Source organism: Lithobates pipiens, unplaced genomic scaffold (genome assembly GCF_037356315.1).
Source record: "Lithobates pipiens isolate NorthernLeopardFrog02 unplaced genomic scaffold, aLitPip1_a1.2 Scaffold_3, whole genome shotgun sequence".
Lineage (NCBI taxonomy): Eukaryota > Metazoa > Chordata > Amphibia > Anura > Ranidae > Lithobates > Lithobates pipiens.
In genome coordinates, this window is record NW_027507790.1 from 239716266 (window position 1) to 239741021 (window position 24756).

A 24756-nucleotide genomic window follows, 5' to 3' on the forward strand; every position below is an offset into this window, starting at 1 on the left:
TTCTTGTAGGACTTTCTGGGTTAATGTGGCCTCTATATATTTACGCCATCTTGTGAAAAAGCGTGAGGTAGAATGAAAGTTCAGTGTAATGGTGTCCAGCCTCCCCAAGCAGAAGAGTGATAGCATAGCTCTTTTCACTTCCTTAGAGTGAGTGGTGAGACATAGATGGGCCCACTGTGGAATATTTAGGGGTCCCATTGCTGGTGAAGAGGATACTGGTGGTGTTTAGCCAAGCAGACATAGTAAACGATCTTTCGGAATCCGTGTTTTATTGATTTTGCAGATGTGGGCCAGTACAGAGTACCAGTAGGTGGTGATGGCTGTGCAGTCCCAGAGACGGTGTAGCAACGTGGGTCGAGATAGGGAGCACTGAGGGCATTGCGCTTTGAGTTGGGTCCACTTTGTTGAGGCGGAACGGGTAGTAGGCTCTGTGCATGATCTTAAATTGTGTTTCATGCCACATTTCTGATATAACGTTTGCGAACGTGTCTGTATCCCTCAAGGATTTTCTCTGGCAGTTCCTTGTCACCAAATAGGTTAGACCATTTTTGGAATGGTTTGAGGTGGTATTTTGCTGATTGGTGTATTCCAGGGATATGCAATTAGCGAACCTCCAGCTGTTGCAGAACTACAAGTCCCATCATGCCTCTGCCTCTGGGTGCCATGCTTGTGGCTGTCAGAGTCTTGCTATGCCTCATGGGACTTGTAGTTCTGCTACAGCTGGAGGTCTGCTAATTGCATATCCCTGGTGTATTCTTTTACTTTTAAGAGAAGAAATTAGTGAGCTGATAAATAGCATATCCTGTTTTCTGTTTTACAGGCGGATGTTCTGCTCCTCTCCAGTTCTGAACCAAACAGCCTGTGCTATGTAGAAACTGCTGAACTTGATGGGTACTTACCTTCAATTTTCTTTATTCACAAGTATAAAGGTCAAGCCCTATCACATTATTTACTCGGGACTGGGCAAAAACGTATTTTTTTCCCCTTTTTTTAGGTATATATAATTATTGCATATTTCAGAAGAATATTTCAAATTTTTTTATCTAGCCAGCACATAGAGCTCTATGATCCCTAACACATTTGCCAGACTAGATTTGCCTGCTTTGAAGAAAGAAAGTTTTCAGAGCTCAGTAGCTCAAGCTGCAAAAATAAAATTCAACTAAAGGAAACAGAACAGTAAGGCCTCATGCACACTGAAGCTGATAAACTCAAGTTTTTTAAAAGCCCTTAAACTCCCCTCAATGTTATCTTATGTGTCCATGCACACATGGCATTTTTTTACATTTATCAGCAGAGGAATTTATGGGCTGTCATCAGAAGTCCCTAAAATCGCAATGAAGAGCAGTTCTTCTGACCACAAAAAAGCCTAACGCTGAAAAACAAGTGTTTATCAGCATCAGCATTTTTAACATTGCAGAGCTGAAAGTGTACTTGGTGTAAATTGCCAAAAATGCACAAAAAACGCAAATGCTAAAATATGCCCCAAAACGCTGATAAACGCTATTAAAAAACACATTTTTACAGAAGCGTTTGCCTGCCAGCAGTCCAATGTCCAGAAAAACGTTCAGAACATCCTATGTGCATGGAGCCTAACTCTTTTATTTTAGTTGTTGCCTGTTTAGAATGGACCTTTAAATGTAGTCAGGTCACAACTTTTTCCCTTGTTTTTAGTATCATAAGAGATGTAGTAACATAACAACATTGCTGCACTCTGTACTGGCTTCAATTTAGTAACTAAAACACCATGACTAGGGTAGCTCAGAGGTAGCCATCCTACTACCACATAGCCCCTATACCTCCAACCCCTTTTCCCATTAAAACACATTACACAAGTTGGAGTTAAATGGCCGTCTGGCCTTTTATTAAACAACATAATTAGAAAATAACAATTTAAACAGTAACATAAACCAAAACTAGACTCGTGACATTAACTTGCTCCACAGACCTTACAGGTCTGACACTACCTGATCCCTCTTAGTGGACCACACCCAACCAGAGGACAACATACCAACGATGGTTCCCCACTTGTATCCCACCGACAGATTTTTAACCCCATCCAAGTGGTCCCAACAGCCATCTCCAAACCTACACCCTTAAACCAACTTACCATATCTCAGGGAGGGAGGGCCATTCATCTGATGGCTTCCCAAAGCCGACTGTTATGGTTCCCCCCCCTTCCTCCAGTCTTTTCTCCTATGCTCCTCTCCATCACCCCATCTAATGCCACCAATTACGTAAGAACTCCCACCTATCTCTTTGATACATTATCTCTAAGCAGTCTGGTTCCCCTTCCACTTTGTCATGCCAGCCCTACGCTTTATTCATTCCTCTTAGCTTAAGTTTAAAATCAACTTCAGTAAATGTTATCAACACAATTGTTGCTTCTAACAAATGTTTTAATACTTTTAGAGAAACAAACTTGAAGTTTAAAATGGGCCTAGAAATAACGGACAAATTCTTACAAGAAGAAAAGGCCCTGGCTGAATTTGATGGTGAGTTTTTAATTGGTAAATCTACATAAAAAAAATAAAAAAAATAAAAAACTTGTCCGCAGGCAGTTAATGTTGTCTTGTCTCTCTACATAAGTTGGATATTTTTCAAACATGCAAGCACATTAAAAAGTAGCTCTTCTCTTCAACAGTTTCCTGTTCAACAATTTTGGTAGTTAAAAAAAAAAATCTTTTTATTGAGATTTTTGAAAAAGAGTAACATACAGATAGCCTATTGGGCATACCCAGGCTTGGAACCTTTACACAACATAACATGACTTAGAACAGTCAAAAACATTGTCCTAACTGGCACTTAGACTAAAAGTGCGCTCCCAAATCTACAGTACACCTGCAACAATTTTGGTAGTTTAAGATGAAACAATGCAATAACTTTGGCAGAAAGTGACACTGAAATCGGAGGAATAGGCAATGAATCAATGTGCTATTCTCCAAAATCTTTAACAGAAAAACAAAGAAAAGGCGCCTCTAAGTGTAGAATTAAAAGCTGTTTAATTTCCCCAAAAAGGGTTAAAAACACTTACAAGATATGTAGACTGGCAGAGCATATCATTAATATCCATGTAGATGGTCCGGCATGAATGCAGTGGTCACTGGCATATACAAGTTCTTTAGGCTGTGTGTGTCCAGTAGCAGGGAGGTCCAGGGGATGCCAACGGGAAAACCAGCAGGGAGCTCCAAGAGAACTGACAGACCAGCCCGCAATCACAGTCTCAAAACACGAGGATCCCGGAAGTGACGTCAGCGGCAGGAGACAATAACCAGCAACCAGCGTGGACCACAAACAGGAAGCAAAATAGGAAGCAGTCATCAAAGAGGGACGCGTTTCGGAACATCTCATTGGTTCCTTTATCACCAATGATTAATGGTATGCTCTGCGAGTCTACATATCTTGTAAGTGTTTTTAACCCTTTTTGGGGAAATTAAACAGCTTTTAATTCTACACTTAGAGGCGCCTTTTCTTTGTTTTTCTGTTTTCTATTCAGAGATTGCTTCTCTCCATAATTGCAGCCCTAAGTGTGGAAGATACCCTATTATAGACTTTCTGGTTCATAAAGACATCTGTTTTTGCTTGGTCCTGAAGTTCAGAGCGCCCTTACAAACTGTTTCTCCAAAATATTTGCCTGCAGAACATCATAAGGTTGTTGTCCATTTTGCAAGTGAATTTTCCTTTAGCTTAGTGAATGAGGTGAAGCTCTTGCTGACCTCCATCATCCAATCATGTGCAATCAAACATACCGTTTTCTTAATTTTCCTCACATGTGATTGGGTGTTCTTTGCAAAGTGAATTTCACCACAATCACTGAGCTAAGGGCAAATTCCATTGCAAAGTGAAAATTCTCTTGCAAAATTCTATTTGCCTTTAGTAAAGCAATCCCAGTTAGTCTAACTTCTCATGTTGTAGAAGGGTTTTTAATCAGTTCCTCCTGTAATAGCTATGGCAGGCTTAACTATTCCTCAATTATGGGAAATGTTTGCTATTTTAAGGACATTTCTGTAATTTAATAGAAAAAGGAATACCCCCAGAAAAAATGGGACTTTAGCAGCAACAGAGTAATAATAAAATACAATGTAGTTTATTACAAAAAGTATATATATAAATAACAAAATTCAAACCAATAAAACTTTCACATTGATGGTAATGATCCCCATGGGTATCCAGACGGCCCAACACATTTCGAGACAGTAACGTCCCTTCGTCAGGGGCAGATTGTCTTGAAGGGATCACACTATACAATGAAATAAATATGGTTACCGTATATACTCGAGTATAGGTCGATCCGAATATAAGCCGAGGCCCCTAATTTACCACAAAAAAAATGGGAAAACTTATTGACTCGTGTATAAGCCGAGGGTGAGACATGCCTGTCCATCACTGTGTCCAGCCCTGTGTGTCCAGCCTACCTGTGTCCTGAGCCTGTGTCCTGAGCCTGTGTCCTTCTGCACATACGGCGGCCATGCCAGGATTGCCGCACCTCTTCTCGTCTGTGACAGACAGCGGCCATTCCACTGTTCAAAAGCCGCGCCTCCGTCTGTGATAGGCGGAACACTCAATTTCCCAGCAGTCTGTGTTCCGCCTATCACGGACATCCTCTCATCCTCGTCCGTAGTATGAGGATGAGCGGATGTCCGTGATAGGCGGACCACTGACTGCTGGGAAATTGAGTGTTCCGCCTATCACAGACAGGGAGGCGCGGCTTTTGAATAGGGGAATGGCCGCCGTCTGTCTGCTCGACACGCTGATCGGGTAGACAGACGGCGGTGACTCGAGTATAAGCCGAGGGGGACACTTTCAGCCTAAAAAAAGAGGCTGAAAATCTCGGCTTATACTCGAGTATATACGGTAATTAGTAATAGTATCCAGCATAATTCTTAATCAGTCATTTGCAACATAGGACACATAGCATAATAATTACATAAACAAGGGGCATATCCAGTAATTCAAGGTAATTCTGTAATTTAATCTCATGAGAATAATTGCCTTAATATGTAATTAAAGGCATTTTATTTACAATAGTGTAAAGTAGAGTAGAGTATAGGGTTATAACCAGACTGATGGTCATTTTTTGTTTTTTTGGGGGGGGATAATGGTTATAACTCCTGTCAGGTTTATTTTTGTCATTTGTGTCCCATTGGAGAGATTTACCTTCACTTCCTGTCCCACAGCCACAACAGGAAGTGAGAGAAAATCCCTCCAAAGTGAGGCAATCCCAGAATATAACCAGGGTTACCTATTACTGTTCCAATGTCAAACCAAAATTTGTGATTTTCTTTTAAAAAGAAGAGGCCCAGACATCAATAAAAACTCACAGGGTTTCTAATCCCTCTTTACGCCATCCAAAATGAAAAAAAAAGTTTTGCCTTTAGGTACACTTGAATATTATAAATCTATCCACCTCAATTCTCAATTCTAGATTTCTTTCCCTATTACTTCTCCTGTTTCCCAGGGATGGTGGAATCTGAAGAGCCCAACAATCGTTTGGATAAGTTTGTAGGCACTTTGTTCTGGAGAGGGTCAAGTTCCAGCCTTGATAATGATCACTTACTACTTCGTGGCTGTACAATACGCAATACCCTCTATTGTGTTGGTCTGGTAATATTTGCCGGTAAGTGTCACATTTACATCTAAATTGGTCAACTTAGCCATGAGAATATATTAGCCATTCATTCAACAACTGAGCGCCTTTCAGCTGATTGGTATATCCTGTCTCATGAAAGATCATTTGATTGGCTGATGCAATTTTCATAAAAAAGGCATTGTTGAAAATGAGAGAACAGGTAAAAAAAAATTACTTGTTTGGCTTGATAGGAAGTTCCTTTAAGCTGTACTCAAAATAAAATGAAAAGCTGTACTTTGCTATTGTTAGACCTTATGTCCTGAGCAGCAGAGGACGACTTGCCAGTTTTGGATGATGTTAGCCCACGTACACACAGTCGGAGATTTTGGCAACCAAATCCGTCGGATTTTGCCCGTCGGATTTAGTCCGACGGATTGTGTCCGAAACTGTTGCATACAAACGGTCGGGCCAAGTTGTCTGATTTAGCGGTTGCCAAGAACGCGGTGACGTAAGCCGTGTACGGGGGGACTAGAAAAAGGAAGTTCAGCACCACGTCCGGCACCCTTTGGGCTCCTTCTGCTGATCTCGTGTTTTAGTAGAAGTTTGGTGAGAGACGATTCACGCTTTTCAGATTAGTGATTCAGATCGCTACTGCTCTTCAGTTTGTGCTTGTCTTTGCGTATCTGATAATCAGTGCGTGCAGTCATTAAGTATTTGCTTCTCATTGTTGACTCTATCTTGGTATAGTACGCTTTGAAAGGCATTTTTTATTGTCTGCTTGCTTCTGCTATTCAGGTCGTCCTTTCAGGTCTTGCTGTTTAGCGTTGCTTTCTGGTGTTCGTTCTGACCAGCCGACCGTTTTCCAAACATGTTTAGTCTACGTACTCATCGTACAGTTTGTGCTGTGCAGGGGTTCTTACTTTGACACAAGCCAAAGAGCTTGTGTCAAAGTCAAAGTAAGAACCCCTGCACAGCACAAACTGTACGATGAGTACGTAGACAAAACATGTTTGGACGACCAAGAATTGGTTGCGCCAGCGTCACCAGTTCTCCCACATGCCTTTGCTCCGTGAGATCCGCGAGCATAATCCTGATCATTTATGGATTATTCTCAGGCTGACGGACCCCGCTTTTCACTGTCTGCTTGCTTTGCTGTCCCCTTATATCACCAGGCAGGATACCTGCATGCGGCAAACCATCACTCCGGAGCAGAGGCTCATCGCCACATTGCGCTACTTGGCGACAGGGAGAAGCCTTCAGGACCTCAAGTTCTCTACAGGCATCTCCCCCCAGGCTCTGGGGATCATTATTCCAGAGACCTGTTCTGCCATCATTCAGCTCCTGCAGAAGGACTATATTATGCTAAATTTTATCCTTAAACATCACATTCTATGTATTTCATGATTGCTAATGTCTTGCATTTCTTTCTTCATTCCCTAATTACCATCATTGCAATATGCTCTAATTCATATGTGCTGCCCCTTTGTCCTCATGCAGATTTGCCTCACTAACTTCCCCACCATGCTCTTCTTGGCCCCTAAAACTAGAGTCTAGTCACTTAACAATGTCTTTTGTCAGCTCCATAGTATTGCTTTCCCCTAAACACCCCCTAAAATCTCTACAAATGTGATGTGTGTGCCCCCTCTCCCCAACTGCTACCTCAGCTGATAGCAATCTTCTATCTGATGACTTGACCCAACCCAATACACACTCTAAATACCTTTTTCATGATAACATTTATGGACAAATTCACCAAAGCATGTAGTGTGAGGGCCTGCCTCAATACTTTCAAATGCTATTTTGATTTTTTTAAGACATTCATTTTCTTGCTATGTAATAGCAGAATGTCAAAATGTGCTTCCATTTTGTTATTATGACACTTCTTACCTGTCCGGTGGGCTGCCAATAGTGTAACTAAGGAGGGGCTTCACAAAGTATCACACATTATTTAGGCATTCAGCTCTCAATCAAGTGGAGAGGGTTACTTGTCCTAAACATCCCCCCTAATTTTTTAGCAAGGGCCCATCAGATGGGGGGGATGGGGGGGGTTAGGACTCTCATAAGGGGACCTTATACTTTAGGCTTTAAATACTCATTTAAAAAAATGTTATACTAATTTTGTCAAAAAATGTGGGTGTCTAATATGCATGCAATGTTGATTTGTAAAATTACTAGTTTTTTTTCTTGTGTCACTACACAGTGTCCTTCAACGCCACAGGAATGGCAGACTGTGGCCTCCCACTTTGCCAGTTTTCGTCAAGTTGTGCCTTTTTCACCAACAGTGCAAACCCAAGTTCAGAGCGAGATGAGGGGACAGTCTCTTCTTCAGATAATGTTATTATGTTGTGGGTCTGCTACACACACACCTTCTTTTTGTTAACTAATGTGTAGTGCATTATGCCGCGTACACACGATCAGATTGTCCGCCGTACTTAGTCCGCCGAAACGCATTTCAACGGACAGTCCGATCGTGTGTGGGCTTCAGCGGACTTTTTCAGCGTGCAGTCTGGAGTACTAAGAAGGCCGGTTTGCACACCAATCTTCCCGTCATACTTTGGTTTCAGCGGACAATATGGTCGTCAGTATGCTAGTCCGACGGACTAAGAATGGCGCATGCCCAGAAAGGATTTACAGGGCGGAAGCGCTCTGTCTTGTAAAACTAGTGTTCGTATTGAAGCTAGCATATTCGTCATGCTGCTAATTTTGTGATTTTTTAATATAGCACATTCTTTTCTTCTTCATAATGCGAGAAAAGTGAAGTTGCTTTGCTGCTTATATTCACACAGAGTTATCACAAATGTCTTTATTCATCCTCATCCTATGATTAATATTCCAATTCGAGAATAAATAAAAAGATATATATATATATATATATATATATATATATATATACATAGATATATACATAGATATATACATAGATAGATATAGAGATTTTTGGTTAATATATTTCTAGTTATGATTATTCTTTTTAGAATTATATATATAAAAATATGCGTCTGAAAAGCGCGAATCGTCTCTAACCAAACTTCCACTAATGCAAAGTCAGCAGAAGGAGCCCAAAGGGTGCTTTGCTGTGTCTTGGACTTCCTATTTCTAGTCCCGTCATACGTGCTGTACACGTCATCGCGCAAGCTTTCGGCGGACTGTTTGTGTATCCGTGTGTGGCCAAGTCCGTTCGGTAGAAAGTACGCCGGATTGTCCGCCGGATTGTATGACGGACTAAGTACGTCATACAATTCGATCGTGTGTACGCGGCATTACTGATCTAAATCATGCTCATTTTCAGCACCATGGCAGGAAAATGGCATGATTGTCCAAATTTACACCTCACTGTGGGTGCTTTTTACTAAAGGCACATCCACTATGCACTACAAGTGCACTGCAAAAGTACACCTGAAACTGCACTTGGAGTGCAAAGTGGAGTTGCCTTTAGTAAATCGCACTCCTTCTCAGCACAAACTCAAATTTCACTCCAAATACATTTTAAGCCCAATGAAAAAGGAAGCCACACATTGTTGAGAATTCACCTTTTTAATACAAGCACATTTATATGTGCGTTTAGTAAAGGTTTTTACAACAAACCAAGAGATTTTGGGGATCCAAAACCGAGTTTAATCATATTTATTTGTTTACTTGTTTTTTTGTGTAAACAGGCATGTATCAAACCATAAAATACAGAACACAGGAACTTACAAAGTTCAACTTGGAAAAGTGAAGACAATATCAGACCTGAGTATGTACAAACTGGGCTGATATTGCCTTCATCACATGGGGTGTGACCCCTGAAAACTACAAATTTGGAAGATGCACACAGTGTGTCAACATGTGCTATCTCCCATCATGGTGGATCAATGTACATGCTTTGGGGCTGCAACCCCTTCATCTCAGATACTTTACACAAAACATGTACATTGATCCCCCATGATGGGAGATAGCGCATGTTTACACACTCTGTGCATCTTCCAAACTTTAGAATTATGCGAAATACAACTTTTTTTATATAAAAAGCAAAAATAAAACCCTATCTAGTTTTTTCGTTTTCACACTCTCCCCAAAACATCAATGATGTTCCTCATTTTATTTTTAACATCATTGATGTTTTGTTGTACAATTTCCAAATCCCTATTGCACACCATTATCTCCCCGATCAAGATCTGGGCACTTTCACTGGTAAAACGGGAATCTTCCTCCACATCACCTAGAAAAAAAACAAACAAACACACCATGTAATCCAAATATGGTGATATACATTGATGAGCTTACCGGAAGCTGTGTTCTCCGACACTCACCTGTTGTGGTGACAATTTGGCCAACCTCCACGATCTCTCCTTCTTCCTCCTGCTCCTGCTCCTGCTCTTCTGTTTCTTCTTTTGGAAGTTGCCCTTCTTTGGGAGGGGTGTGGTCCCTGGTGTCCTCATGGTCCCTGGTGTCCTCATACTTGCCGAGTCTTCTCTCCCCTATGAGAATGTAAACAAAGATTAATTAGCACACAGAGGGCAGAAAAAGGAATATGAAACATTGCTTGGAAGTGTTGTACAATTGTGTTTTTGGGCCGAGTTACAAGGTGAGAACATTATTGGGGCCACTTTGTTAAGCTGGAATACTTCCCTGCAGAACGATGTTTCATACGAACGAATGAAACCATGACCTTGAAAGTGGCCATTTTAAAATGCACAACATGAAATCAAAGTACATGGAGCATGTATGCAAGCAAGAATAATGATATGAACACACGACAACTACTTACTTTTTTTAAGAACACGCTTGATCCTTCTGTACTGCTCGTGCTCCCTCAGTTTCAGGTCTGACCAGCGTTTTCTCAGTTGATCCTTGGATCGGCGTACCCCAAAATTCTTCAGAAGACTCTCCACAACTTTATTCATGATCTTGGCCTTTCTGATATTTGGGTTTGGGTAAGGTCCATACTTCCCATCATAGTCGGTCCTGTTCAATATGTCGACCATCTCCAACATCTCTCCAAAAGACATATTTGAGGCCTTAAATCTTCTCTTCCTGGATCGGGACGTTTCAGGCTCCGGGCTTTCCTCACCCTCCTCCTCGTTAGTGGAACTATTATTGCGCACCTGCGTTCTCTCCGCCATGTGCTCTCCCCACTGCGCGGGAAGCGAAGGGGCGGGGAATAGTCTGGAAAGAACGTCAGGGGCGGGCGGAGTTTCACGCATTCGCACTGTATATAAAACGCCACACATGTGTATCGTCCGTACGATCTGGGAGGAGAGTGTGAGTCACGGACGCGGCGAACGTGGAAACGAAGGTAACATTTTTAACTTGGTGCTTCACTAGACTAGACTGCTTGTATCTAGGCCGCTGTTGGGACAAGATTAGGAGGGATTTTAATTGCATTATTAATATTTGAGGGTTTGTCTTGTGTTGTGTCTTGCAGAAAAAATGGACCCATTCAACAATGCCAACTTTATGGGGCTATTCCTCGAGCTCTACATGGAGATGCCCTGCCTGTGGCAGTTCCACAACAAATTTTATAATGACAGATCAAAGAGGAACGCAGCACTGGAGAAACTGCTTGCTTTGGTGCAGATCAGGGTCCCCACGGCAGACATGACATATCTGAATCGCAAAATTGTGGCCATGAAGCTTACATATTTCAGGGCTGCAAGTGGCAGCCAGGAGGTCCACCAACGCCCTCCTTCTCCTCCTGCTCCAGCTACAGGAGCCCAGCCACAGCCTGGAAGGATGCCTGGTGGGAAGTCACAAAGGAAGACCAGAGAGTGATGGCCTGGGTTGAGTCTGGTGTGCCAGAAGATGCAGCCTCTTGAAGATCACCATCCTGGGGACAGAAATGGCATCTGAATTTCCTGCTCTCTAGGACTTCGGGAGCAGACTTCTCTCCCTGAGATATCTACTCCTCAGGCCACCAATTTTTTTATATCTCATTTAGTCATGTCTGCCCTGGGGGCCAAAGGCTGCACCAAAGTTAAGAAGTTTCTCCACTGCTGCGTTCCTAGTTTTATTTTCGAGCAAACAAAATACATTTTATTTTTGTTTGATTAAATACTTGTGTAATGTGTTTTCCTTCAAAAAGTAGAGTTTATTTGTGAGCAGGCAGGTACATTTCCAAAATACAAAGTGAACTAAAGAACAAGGGGTACCAACACTAAACAACCTCCTGTAGATTAAAAAAGAAAAAGAAAATCTAAAAAATACAATAATGTTGTTGTTGTAAGTTTACACCCAAAAATAAAAAGTAAAAAAAAGATAAATGACCAGTGTCATTAAAGGAGATTTTTAGGGAATCCCCCCCCCCCCCAAAAAAAAAACATAAAAAAAAACAAACAAAAAAAAACATTGTGTAGATGTGACTTAAACTAAAATTGTATTGCTGAAATGGTTAAAAAAGTGTAATCAAATCCGTTCGGGAGAAGTGTGTGTGACTATGAGCATCAAAAGAAGTTCCTTCTTGCAGCATTGTAAAGAACAAGAGAATGCGCTTGATGAATGATTTTTTAACATTGCAGCATGACGAATGTGCTATATCGCTTACGAGCAGTAGTTTTACCTGAACGAGCGCTTCCGGAATTTGAATGTGAGCATGCGTGGCACTTGGTCCGATGAAAATGCTCTACACATGATCGGATTAGGTCCGTCCGGCCCAGTTGGTCGGGAAATCTTTCCAACATGTTGGAAAATTGGGTTGGACGGAGATTCGGACGGAATCAGTCCGATGCATACCACACACAGTCGGATTATCTGACGACACGGTCCGATAAGACACATTCCGACAGATTATCCGACCGTGTGTACAAGGGCTTAGAGCACCTGGCTGGAATGGAGAAAAATGGGTATTGATATCAGGCTTGCAGTGGGTGTGTCCGCTGTAATCTAGGAGAACATGTAGGGTGCACTGGAGGTAACTGAGCATGCTTGTTGAATTTTTCACTGCTACAGCTCCAGATTACCTAACAAAACTGCCGCACTTCCATCCCACGTCCCATGCATTCCTGCTGGCCTATCACAGTGATGGGCTCTCTCGTTCAATTGGAGTATGAAATGGATGGTGGGGGGAATGCTTGGACAAAATCAGGAAGCATTTGTGCCCAAAACTTTGCTTTTTACCTGTCAGTAGACATGTGCAGAATGATAAAATTTGCTTTGTTTCACTTCATTATTTACATAAATTAGTTTAGTTAAATTTGTTTAATTCTTTTTCGGAATTTGTTTCATTTATTCGAGTTCGAATCGATTAAAATTTTCCAAGTTTGGTTGAATTTTTTTTTTTTTTATCTTTATTTAAAATTTTTTTCCATACAAAAAGTATAAAACATAGTTTACATATACATATGCATCCTACTACCCCCCCCCCCCCCCTATAGCCCTACTACCTCTTCATATTTCTTCGTTGATTTAAACAGTTTCCATTGCTTCCATTTCTTTCTAAATTTCTTTTCCCCGCTCTCCTCATCCTCTTCCCATCCCTCCATTCTATACATGTCCTCTACTTTTCCTATCCATTCCCTCAATTTTGGGGCTTCCACCTGTCTCCAGTTTTTTGGTATCAAGCTCTTTGTTACGTTTATTAGGTTTCCTATGAGGCCTTCTTTGTACTTTTGAGTTGGGGTGTCTGTACCATGGAAAAGACATGTCCATGGGTTTTCTAGTACCTGAGTTCCTGTTATTATTTTTATTAAAGTTAATGTTTCTCTCCAGTAATTTCTAATTTTTGGGCATTCCCACCAGATATGTGCCGCACTCCCTTGCTGTCCACACCCTCTCCAGCACATCCCGAGTTGCTCTTCCTGGTATCTCCTCATCTTGTCTGGTGTCCTATACCATCTAGCAAGGCTTTTATAATTCATTTCTATTGTATTAAGATTTTTCGATGTCCCGTGTGTTAAGTGTAAGATTTTTTCTATATTCTGTTTCTCCCCTCGTGGCCCTATTTCTTCTTCCCATTTTTTTATGTATATAGGTACCTCCGTCTCGTCCACTTCTCCCAGCATCTTATATATCTGTGAGATATTTACTCTTATTATTTTCCCCTCACATATCCGCTCTAAGACGTTAAGATCTGTTCCACTTCTCAATGGTTGTGGCAATGATGAGACAAAGTGTCTGAGCTGGAGGTACCTCCATCCGTCTATATCCATGTACTCCTGTAGTGTTTCTAACGTGTTTATTTTACCCGCATTTATTATGTGTCTCAATTGAATATCTTCTCTTCTAATCCAGTGTCCTCCCATAGTGCTCTTCCCCGGTGGAAATAAATTATTTTCTTTTAATGCCATTAGTGGAGAGTTGTATTTCCACTTATTATGCTTGTGAATTCCATCCCATATTCTAAAAACGTTTTTTGTGAGTGCAAGTGTTGTTGGTCCGAGTGATCTGTGTTTTGGGGGTATCCAAATTTCCTTTCCTAATCGTGTCTCTGCAGCGCTGTGTTCTATTGCCACCCATCTTTTTTCATTATCTAATTTTGTCCACTCCACCACCCGTGTTAATACTATAGATTCATAATATTTCTTAAAATCCGGTACTTTTAGACCTCCCCTCTCTTTTCCCAGTTGTAATACCTTTAAGGCTATTCTAGGCTTCTTATTTTTCCAAATGAGCTTGGTTATTAGACGTTTAATAGTGTTAAAGTAGACTGGAGGGATATATATCGGTAACATCTGTAACTTATATAATATTTTTGGTTGTATGATCATCTTAAGGGCATTAATCCGGCCAAACCAGGACAATGGTTTCGTCATTATTTTTTTTGTGTCTTCTCTTACTTCGTCCAGTAGGGGGATATAGTTTATCTCATAGATTTTCTTTAATGAGGCTGCCAGCTTTATACCTAAATATTTAATTTCCTTTTTCCATAGGAAGGGAAATTTGCCCTTGATATCCTGTTCTTCCCCACTGCTCGTGCTGACACTTAAAACCTCTGTTTTTTTTAAATTTATTTTAAAATTTGATAGATCTCCATACTGCTCGATACTCTTTACCAAATTTGGCATGGAGATTATAGGTTTTGTCACATAAAATAGGACATCGTCCGCAAATGCGGCTACTTTATGAACCCTGTTCCCCCAGCTCAATTCCTCCTATGTCGGGATTTTTCCTCACTGTCTCCAGCAGTGGTTCCAAAGTCAACACGAACAGTATGGGTGACAGTGGGCAACCCTGTCTAGTCCCATTGTACATTCTAAAGGGGTCAGACAAGTTGCCGTTTACCCTTACCACTGCCATTGGGCACTCATAGAGTGTCTTTATCCAACTCAGGATTCGGATACCAAATCCCATTTCTTTCAACGTGCCCAGCATAAATCCCCAGTCTACTCGGTCAAATGCTTTTTCTGCATCTATTGACAAGAGAAGACTGGGGGTTTTGCTCTCTTGGGCTTTCTGGAGAAGCAATAGTGTCCTCACTCCATTATCCCTTCCCTCTCGGCCCCCCACGAACCCCACTTGGTCTGGGTGGACCAAGTTCGGAACTATTTTTTTCATTCTAGTAGCTAGTATTTTTGCGAATAATTTTATGTCGGTATTTAACAATGAGATTGGTCTATAGTTTGAACATATCATACCTTCCCTCCCTTCTTTCAATATTGTGGAGATAATTGCTAGAGAGGCTTCCTTACCCAGTCCATATTTTATATCTAGGCCGTTAAAATATGCACATAACCTTGGTGACAAAATTTCCCCAAATTTTTTATAATATTCTATTATATAACCGTCCGGGCCCGGGCTTTTCCCTCCTGTTGTTTCTTTTATTGCTTGGTTTACTTCGGATGTTGTTATAGGAGAATCCAATTCCTGTACTATTTCCTGTGGTAGTGTAGGGACCTTAGCGTTTATTATATATTCTTTGATTTTCCTCTTTCTAATGTTCTCTTGCTGCTCTGTCTCCTTTTTTCTCACCCAATATAATTGCTCATAGTATTCTCTAAATACCTCCGCTATATCTTCAGTCTTATATTTGATCTCGTTATTTTTATCTATTATTTTCTCAATATAATTTTTTGCTTTCTTTTTCCTCAATATCCTAGCTAAACTCTTGCCATTCTTGTTTCCCAAGAAATATCGCTCTTTCGTTATTTTATGATATTCTCTCCTTACTTCTTGCTCTATTGTTTCCTCCAGCTCTAGTTTTTTTATAGCTAGATTCCGTTGTAGCCCCTGTATCTGTTCCTTTCCATTTTGTTTCTCTATTTTGTGTTTTAATTCTAATCTCCTAATTTCTTCTCTTAATTCCTTTACCTTTTTATTCCTTTCTTTTTTTCTTTTTGCCCCAAGTGAGATATATATTCCTCTTATGTAAGCCTTATGGGCCTCCCATAGTATGTTCTCCGCCATCTCGTCCTTCCCATTTGAGGCAAAAAAAAATTGCAGCTCCTTTCTTATTGTTTCCTCTCCTTCTACGTCTAATAGATCTTTATTTAGTTTCCAGGTAAACGGGGGTTTCTTTACCTCTGGGATTTTAATTCTCATGGTTACAGGTGCGTGATCCGACAGAGTCCTAGTTCCGATGTCCGTATCAACCACTTCCTCCAATAGCTGATGTTCCACCAGCCAATAATCTATCCTGGTGTACGTCCCATGCACGGGGGAGTAGAACGAATAATCTCGTTTCTTCGGATGTTGTATTCTCCACACATCTATCAGCTGCAATTCGGCCATCCTTTGTTTAATTACATTTCGCTGCATGTTTGCCGTCTCCCGTGCATGGGACGAACTATCCAGTCTCGGATTTATCGGAAAATTCAGGTCTCCTGCCACAATCACCCTCCCCTCCTTAAATTCCCAAAGTTTTCCCAGTATCTTTCTCAGATAAGTTATTGGATTCTTATTCGGGCTATATATATTTGCCAAGGTATATTTTATTCCCCATAGTTTTCCTTTTAGAAACAGGAACCTCCCTTCCGGGTCTCCCATCCTGCCCTCTACTATAAATTGGATATCCCGGCCTATCCCCACTGCTACCCCCCTTGTTCTACTTGAGACTGAGTCTCCATAGAACCAGGTCGGGTATCTTGGGGAATACAGTCTAATTTTACTTTCATGGGTTAAGTGCGTTTCCTGTAAGAACACAATCTCTGCATTAAGTTGCTCCAATTCTCTTAGTATCTTAAACCGTTTGTTAGCTACATTTAGACCTCTCACATTATACGACACACAGTTTACCATTGTCATGTTGGAACCCAAATAATGCCCTTTACTCGAAATCTTGAGCTATAGGTTATTCTCCTCTCTCCCTCCCCCCCCTCCTCTCCCACCCCCCCCCACCCTCCCCTCCCAACCCCCCACCCTCACCCCCCCCATGGCCCATCTCCGGGCCTCTTGCGTCCAACCTGGATATATCCCCATCCTGGTGTCTGCACCTCTTCCCTTGAGGTGGAGACCCCAACCCGGCGCCCCGTGTGCACCTCCCCGGGTCCTGGGATCCCGGGGTGGGCCCTAAAGAGAGAGACCCTTCCCCAGCCCCCCCACCCCCCCCCAGTGAACAGCTTCCACCACCTCAATATACTTCCATAACTTTAGAGCAGCCTTTTTACTACTTCTTCCCTCCCCCCCCTCCCTATACCCCCCGCCACCCCCCTCCTCCCCCCGGTAGCTCCTCTCTTATTGACCCTTCATACTCTTTTGGAATTGGTATCTGTAGGTTTTTACAAAAGTCCTGCATGTCTTCCAAAAATCTCAACCTTACTGTCTTCCCATCTCTGTGTACTATTAATGCTGCGGGAAATCCCCAGCTATATCTAATGTTTAGTCCTCTTAGTTGATCCAGCAGTGGTTTGAGCTTTCTTCTTCTTATTAGGGTCTCCGCTGATAAGTCCGCAAACACTTGTAAAGTCTTTTGTTCGTACTGTAGAGGAGGTCCCTTTCTAAGATTATTCCATATTTTTTCTTTATCTGAGTACTTATGGAACTTAATAAGCACATCCCGTGGCATATCCTCTTTTAGCCCAGGTGGTTTCCTCACTCTGTGTACTCTATCAATTTTTATCTTTTCTGCCTCTCCTCTCTCCAGTAGGGGGTTAAATATCCTCTTCATTTTTTCCTCCAGATTTTCTCCATTTTGCTCTGGTATAGCCCTTATCTTCAGATTTTGGCGCCTATTTTGGTTTTCTTGCGCCTCCATTTTATAACAACATTCTTTCTGTTGTCTTTGCAGCTCTTTAATTTGTGTTTTAAGCCCAGCTATCTCCAGTGTTTGTCTCTCCGCTTTCTCTTCTACCTCTTCTACCCTTTTTAACAGATGTCCCAAATCCATACGTACGTTGGAGACCTCACTTTTTATCAGGTTTTCCATTCTCTCGAACATTGCTAGCATATCCAACTTAGTAGGCATTAGGGATTCACTCCTCAGATCTTCCCCCTCTGTAATCTCCGTCTCTATTCCCATGTTCTCCTGCATCTTTTCTCCTTGGGCCCCCTTTAATTTAGCTGCCTCTTTTCTTGCGCCTTTGTTTACCTGAGCTGTTTTTTTTTCCATACTGGGACTTCTGGTGTTCCCTTCTTTAGTTGTTAGATATTTCTGGATTGAGCTTGCGTTTGCACTTGAATTTAAACTTTCTCTGGGGGTTTTGGGTTCTGTTACTTTTTGGGATCGGCCTTTCATTATTTCTTTTGAGCTCACACCCCCTCCGGCTTACCCCTCTTCCCGTGTGCTTATCCCTCTGGGATTTATAGTATATTCCTCCTTCCCCTCCTCCTTTCCTTGTGTATGTTTCCAGACAAAAAAAAAAGGGGAGAGACCACTCTTTGATAGTCTATGGCTCTGTTCTATGCGGGTGCAATAAATGTATATACATGCTCATGGATTACCCACAGATGTGTTCAGGCTCAGTATGTCTCTCATGCAGATTACTTCTTTAAACCGTCTCCCCCCTATTTTTTTTTGAGCTATTGAGCTATTGCTTAATATCCATTAATATATATTCAATAGATAATATGCCAGGGGAGACATTTCAGCTAGTTCGTTTATTAATTGGTTATTAACTTGCTTTACTTCAAACTGGTATTTTTAGAAAAGCAGCACAGGAAAAAAAATCTTCATTTATCTTCACATATCCTAGAGAAGATTTAATGACAGTCCTTTTTTCTCCCACAGGTTCTTAGCTTTGCTCATTTATTCATATCAATACAGTTGCTATATGAACATTGTCTCTGCATGTATTAGTGCATGTATTCGTGCATGCATTAGTATCACCAATAAGCATTTTTAACCTTCACTGTATATCTCACAAGCACTTGTTCTGTCTCGCTCTTGAACATCTCAAGGGTTAATTATCAAACATGCAGACAGCTTTAGCGTCCAAGAAGGGGGAGGTAGAGAGGGCAGAGGAATAGATACACAACAGGTCTCACAGCCAACAGATAAGGGACGGGATCACCTGTTATCCTGTCGGCTTCAGTCCTCCTTATCAGGGGGGAGAGCTGCCCTCTCCAGCTGCCGCTGACTTTTTCACTGTATCCAAGTCACTTTGTGTAAGTCGTCTCGTCCCGGAGGGGGAGAGGGAGGGAGGGAGGGGAGGGGAGGGGGGGTTACTCTCACCAGCTGCAGTTGATCTCCTGCTCACATCTCCCGTCCGGAGGTTGTACGGCCGCTCTCACCTGCCACTACCGCTCTCCACAACGGTCTCAACCTGTTCTGGGGGGGAGACAGATCGTCCTAGTGAGGGGCCTCCACGCTGTGTCCCCGGTCTTCCATCTGGTTCCTCCACCACCGTGGATAGCAGTCTCTCTCAGCCCTCACGGCCGCCGCGTCAGGCTCCTCCCCCAACGCTCAATTCAACAGAATTTGGGAAATTCAAATCGATTTGAATTCCATTCAAAATCAAATTTATTCTGTTCGAAATTCAAATTTTGGAATATGGCTATATTGTTACTATTCTGTTTTATTCTATTGCTTTTTGTTTTATTCTATTCTTTTTTTATTCTATTCTATTCAAATTCAAATTTACTCTCTTCAAATTTCAGAAGGAGGGTGTATCATTTTAATTTTTTTCTATTCCATTGTTTTCTATTCTATTTGAAATTCAAATTTCAGAAGATGGTTATATTCTTTCTATTTTATTATATTATATTTGATTATTTTTTATTCTATTCCTTTATTTTCTATTTTATTCTGTTCTTTTAATTTCTATTCTATTTTGTTCTGTTTTACTCTATTCTTTTCTATTTTATTCTATTTTTTTATTTTTCATTCAATTAATTTCTATTCTATCCCTTTATTTTAAATTCTATTTTCTTCTATTATTTTATTTTGTATTCTTTTCTGTTTTACTCTATTATATTATATTCGATTATATTCTATTATATTCTTTTCTATTCTATGCCTTTATTTTCTATTCTATTTTATTCTCTTCTGAAATTCAAATTCGATTAGAAAATTATTCAAATTCGCATTTCGGACAAAATATTCTGTTTTTATTGTTCAAATTCCTTTCAGTTTGTTACTGTTGTAATTTGGAAATTCGTATACATCCGAATTTTTCAATAATGAAAGGTTTGTCTGAATTTCAATTCAGAACTAAACAAATCGCACTGCCTGTCAGCAAATATTATCAAAGTTCAGGTTGAACATCACTTGGGAGAAGTTCACTTTTAATACCAAGAGCAAGCTGGTGGGTGGAGCAGTGGGACAGTGCTTGCAGAATATAAGATTCATCAAAGTGTTGTCAAACTAAGTCTGCTATGCAGTATTGTAGTACAGAATATATGGGAGAATTAAGAGTATTCACTTTACTTTACAAATCTTTAGACTTCCTATATTTGTGTCTCACGAGTCACAATTGGCTAAAAATGTCCTTTAATTATTCTTGCGCCTTAAGCGTACTATATACACCCAAAAAACTTCACAGAAGTATCAAAGGTATACTTGGCAAGCCTCTTCTGTTAACCTGTGTTGCCTCCCCCCCTACTGCCAAAATAGCCACTGCTGTTAAAAATGGACCTTCAGAACAATGTTTTTAAACACTGTTCAGGAGCATGATTTAGACTGGGTTCACATATAGGAAGGCGCTATAAGAAGCAGAAAAAAAAATCAAAGAAGCGATCAAAGGATTATTTGTGATCTAAGGCGCAGATATTAAGCCTATAAGGTGAGGGCACAACTGGTGATGGTGACACAAGGATATCTGTATATGCACAGAGATCACAAATCACAAAATGGACTGTTTGTTGTACTACTGATTGAAATCTAAAAGGACACCCTGTGGAATAACATTACACTTTATTATCAATCTATGGCATAAATTGTTTTGATTTTTGTATTATTATTTTACAGTATATTACACTTTATATATATATGTATATATATATAATTCTATACTCTTTATAAATGCACATTGGGTATTAATTATGTTTTTATAGCCCTGCCCTTAATTTTTAATCTTTTTGTACCATCACATATTTGGAAGTGTGGGAAGTGCCGGCAGCTTCTAGGAATAGGAGCTCACGAGGTTTTTTCAAATTTTACAGGAAGTGCTAAGCCACCATTTCCAGCTCTTTTCATAGGATCAAACCATCTCTGATTGGTTGACCACAAAAAATTGATTTTATTCAAATGTACTATGAGGTGGACTACAAGGATATTATATTCATACCGGCTGTATATTTTGTTGCAGTGTACAATTTTAAATAAATACACTGTGAGCATATAACTCTCTTATGTAATTACATAACATATCCCCTACCTATTTATATATAACCCCTATTTAATATACAGTCAGATCCCACAAAACATTACGCGACTCAATAGCACCATCTAGTGAATGCAATTAAAGTGGAACTTCAGTCATTTTTTGATCTTTTCATCTATTAAAGTGAAACTCCACCCTAAAGTGGAACTTCCACTCATCGGAACCCTCCCCCCCCCCTCCAGTTCCACAATTGGCAGGTATTTGCACCCACTTTCGGGCATAGATAGCTGCAGAATGTGCGGGGAAATTTACGCCACTTCCTGTCCCTTCCCCGCTGTCTGCTGGGAAACACATGGGTCCCAGAGACAGCAGGGACCATCCGTATTGCGCGAGTCGCGCTGCGCATGCACAGTAGAGAACTGGGAAGTGAAGCCGCAAGGCACCCGAAAGCCGAGTGACAGATCGGCTTCGGGTGCCGACATCGCAGACGTGCTGGACAGGTGAGTGTCCATCCATATTTTAAAAGTCAGAAGCTACAGTATTTGTAGCTGCTGACTTTTAAAAAACGATGGAACTCCTGCTTTAAATCCTCTGCCTTTGTTGTTTTAACTTTAGATAGTAAAACATTTTTTTTTTTGCCAGTAAATACCTTATACAGCACACTTCCTATTTGTTGCCTGGTAAAAAGCCTATGCTTATGACATCATGCACAGCTCTCTCTCACTCTCTGAGAGTTTGCCAGGAAGGGAGGGGGGTGGGTCATAAGAGGGCTAATGAGAGCTGCAGAGATGGAGGCATGCCTCTGTGTGTCTGTGTAAATCGAGGACCTGAACAGGCAGCAGCTTCAGCTGCCCACAGTTAAAATGGCTGCAGCCAGACTCAATTGAGGGAGATTTCTGTAGCATATTTGGCAAGTACTGAATCACAGTATATATAAAATAATATGCAAAGTGGTTGGAGGGAAGCTTCAGAATGGCAAAGATGTTTTTATTACAAATGATGTGAGCAGACTGCAGATCCTTGTTAAAGTGGTAGTAAACTCCCCTATCGTTTTCAGCCAAGGAAGCTGCCATCGTTGCCTCTGTTTAATATAAAACTACCATGATGCTGCACATGTGATCAGTCATGACATCAGCCATTGGACGGTTTAACAGTTTGATTGAGATCACAACCAATGGGAGTGTTACATTTCCGGCATGCCCCGGAAATGAAACTGTTTTATGGATGGGTTTACTTCCGCTTTAACTAATCCTAATTAAAAATAGAACAAAAGATATTACATTCTATAAAAAATAAATGAAGAAAAGGATCTTTTACGAAGTTTCCTCAAAGTTTGTTTTTTTTTATTTGCCTGTAAATACACCTAAAAATATATGAACAGTTTTCTATAAGAAAAAACTATAAAAATGCATAAACTCTAAATTGGTATGTTACCCAAGAATCTGGGACACTTTACATCTCACTCCCTAAAAATCCTTTAGGCTGGGCTCACACCATTGCAACTTGGATGTGGGATCTTTGCATCCATTTTGCAATAGCAGGAGAATTTGACCGGCTCTCTGTGGCTCTCTATCTCCGCAGCAGGTCCGGTGCGTTATTTGGTCCATTTCAGGTCCGAATTTAGACCAAAATTCGGGCTGCAATCGGAGCTGAAATGGTGAACCAGCACGCACTGGACCCCTGCTGGGAGCCGCATGCGGCTCATATGTGAACTGAGCCTCAAAAAACGATTTAGGTCTATATCTATATTCAATCCTAAGTGGTGCAAGAGGTGAGATGATTAAGGGTTTTATAAGTATCAATGTTATTTGGTTTTTATTTTATTTTATTTTATTTTCCAGGTGCTGATAGTAAAATAATGAGGAACAGTGGAAAGACTGTTTTTAAAAGAACTAAAATTGATTATATGGTGAACAAGATGGTGCTTATGGTAAATATTAAACTTTAAAATAAGCAAGGCCAGATTTATCCCTTTCATTACTAAGCCTATTTTTGGCATTTGGTGTTTACAAGTTAAAATCCATATTTTTTGCTAGAAAATTACTTGGAACCCCCAAACATTATATATATATATATATATTTTTAGCAGAGAATAAAATGGCGATTGTTGCAATATTTTATGTCACACAGTACTTGCGCAGCGGTGTTTTAAACGCAACTTTTTGGGAAAAGGGACACTTTCATGAATTTAAAAAAAAAACGAAACAGTAAAATTAGCCCAATTTTTTTGCATAATCTGAAAGATAATGTTACTCCGAGTAAATACATACCAAACATGACACACTTTATAATTGCACGCACTCGTGGAATGACGACAAACTACCTAAAAATCTTAATAGGCGATGCTTTAAAAAAAAAAATCCCGTTACCAGGTTAGAGTTACAGAGGAGGTCTAGTGCTAGAATTATTGCTTTCGCTCTGACGATCGCGGTGATACCTCACATGTGTGATTTGAACACCATTTACATATGCGGGCGTGACTTCCGTATGCATTTTTTTTTTGCTGCGCGAGCTCGCGGGGACGGCAGGTACTTTAATTTTTTTTTCCTATTTATTTTTAAATTTATAAATCATTTAAAAAAAAAAAAAATACAATTTTGATCACTTTTATTGAATGTAAACATCCCTTGTGACAATAATGGGTGGTGACAGGTACTCTTTATGGAGGGATCGGGGGACCCCCGATCCCTCCTTTACACTTCAAAGTATTCAGATCGCCATTTTCAGTGATTCTAAATAGTGTATATATTTTTAAATCCGGTGCCATTGGCAGCCGAGTAAACGGGAAGTGACGTCATGACGTCATAACGTCGCTTCCGTGTTTACCATTAGGAGACTGGAATGAAGCCGCTTACGGCTTCATTCCAGTCCCTCCCCAGCCGCCGGAGGCATTGAATTCTACATCGGTGCTCCCGATTGAACGGGAGCCCCGCTAAGAGCGGTGGGAGGCAGCGGGAAGGGGGATGTCCCCTCCCGCTCCTCCGGCATAACAGCCGAGCGGCTTTTAGCCACATCGGTTGTTATGGCTGGAAAGCCAATCGCCCGTTCTAAAAATCAGTACCGGGTTGATGCCTGCAGGTGCGGGCATCATCCCAGTATAACCCCCAGAATCCGAGTACGCACATCTGCGTACGCTCAGCGGCAACATCTATTGCCCCTAGGCCAGCTACAATGTGCCCGCACTTCCATTCTCTCCGACAACTATTTTGAACACTGTGAAACACAAAAAAGAAATACAGTGCTAACTAGTGATACACCTAAATAAATGTGAATATACAGCTGCAGCCAAAAATTGTGAGATGCACACAAATAACCATGCAAAATAGAAAAAGATAGACTGCGCTAGAACTAAAACTAAAACTAAAACCCTATAGTCTAAATAATAAAAAGTCCATAAATCATATATAGGTGAATAAATGATTGATTAGTAAATAAAAAAATACACCATAGCAGTGTGAGTAACAGTATAAATAAAATAGAATAGAAGATAAATAGTCTAATGGAGATATCCAAATAAAAAACTGATCCGTAAAACAAGTGAAATGATACTTCCACAGTGTAAAGTGAAGCCACAGGTGG

At 40.8% G+C, this 24756-nt stretch overlaps 1 protein-coding gene and 1 long non-coding RNA gene across 3 annotated transcripts in view; one reads left to right on the forward strand and one right to left on the reverse strand.

The window, feature by feature from the left end:
- LOC143941044 (phospholipid-transporting ATPase IC-like) overlaps positions 1–24756 on the forward strand; it is a 198272-nt gene that overhangs the window by 70444 nt on the left and 103072 nt on the right. The window contains exons 8-11 of the mRNA XM_077462954.1: positions 821–891; positions 2410–2492; positions 5456–5614; positions 23019–23107. Of these exons, the coding sequence (XP_077319080.1) occupies positions 821–891; positions 2410–2492; positions 5456–5614; positions 23019–23107 (402 nt within the window). The remainder of the gene's footprint in view (positions 1–820; positions 892–2409; positions 2493–5455; positions 5615–23018; positions 23108–24756) is intronic.
- Positions 4063–24756, reverse strand: part of LOC143941045 (uncharacterized) — a 185467-nt gene continuing 164773 nt past the window's right edge. For both annotated transcript variants that reach the window (XR_013263973.1, XR_013263974.1), the window contains exon 3: positions 4063–4237. This is a non-coding gene — a long non-coding RNA (uncharacterized LOC143941045). The remainder of the gene's footprint in view (positions 4238–24756) is intronic.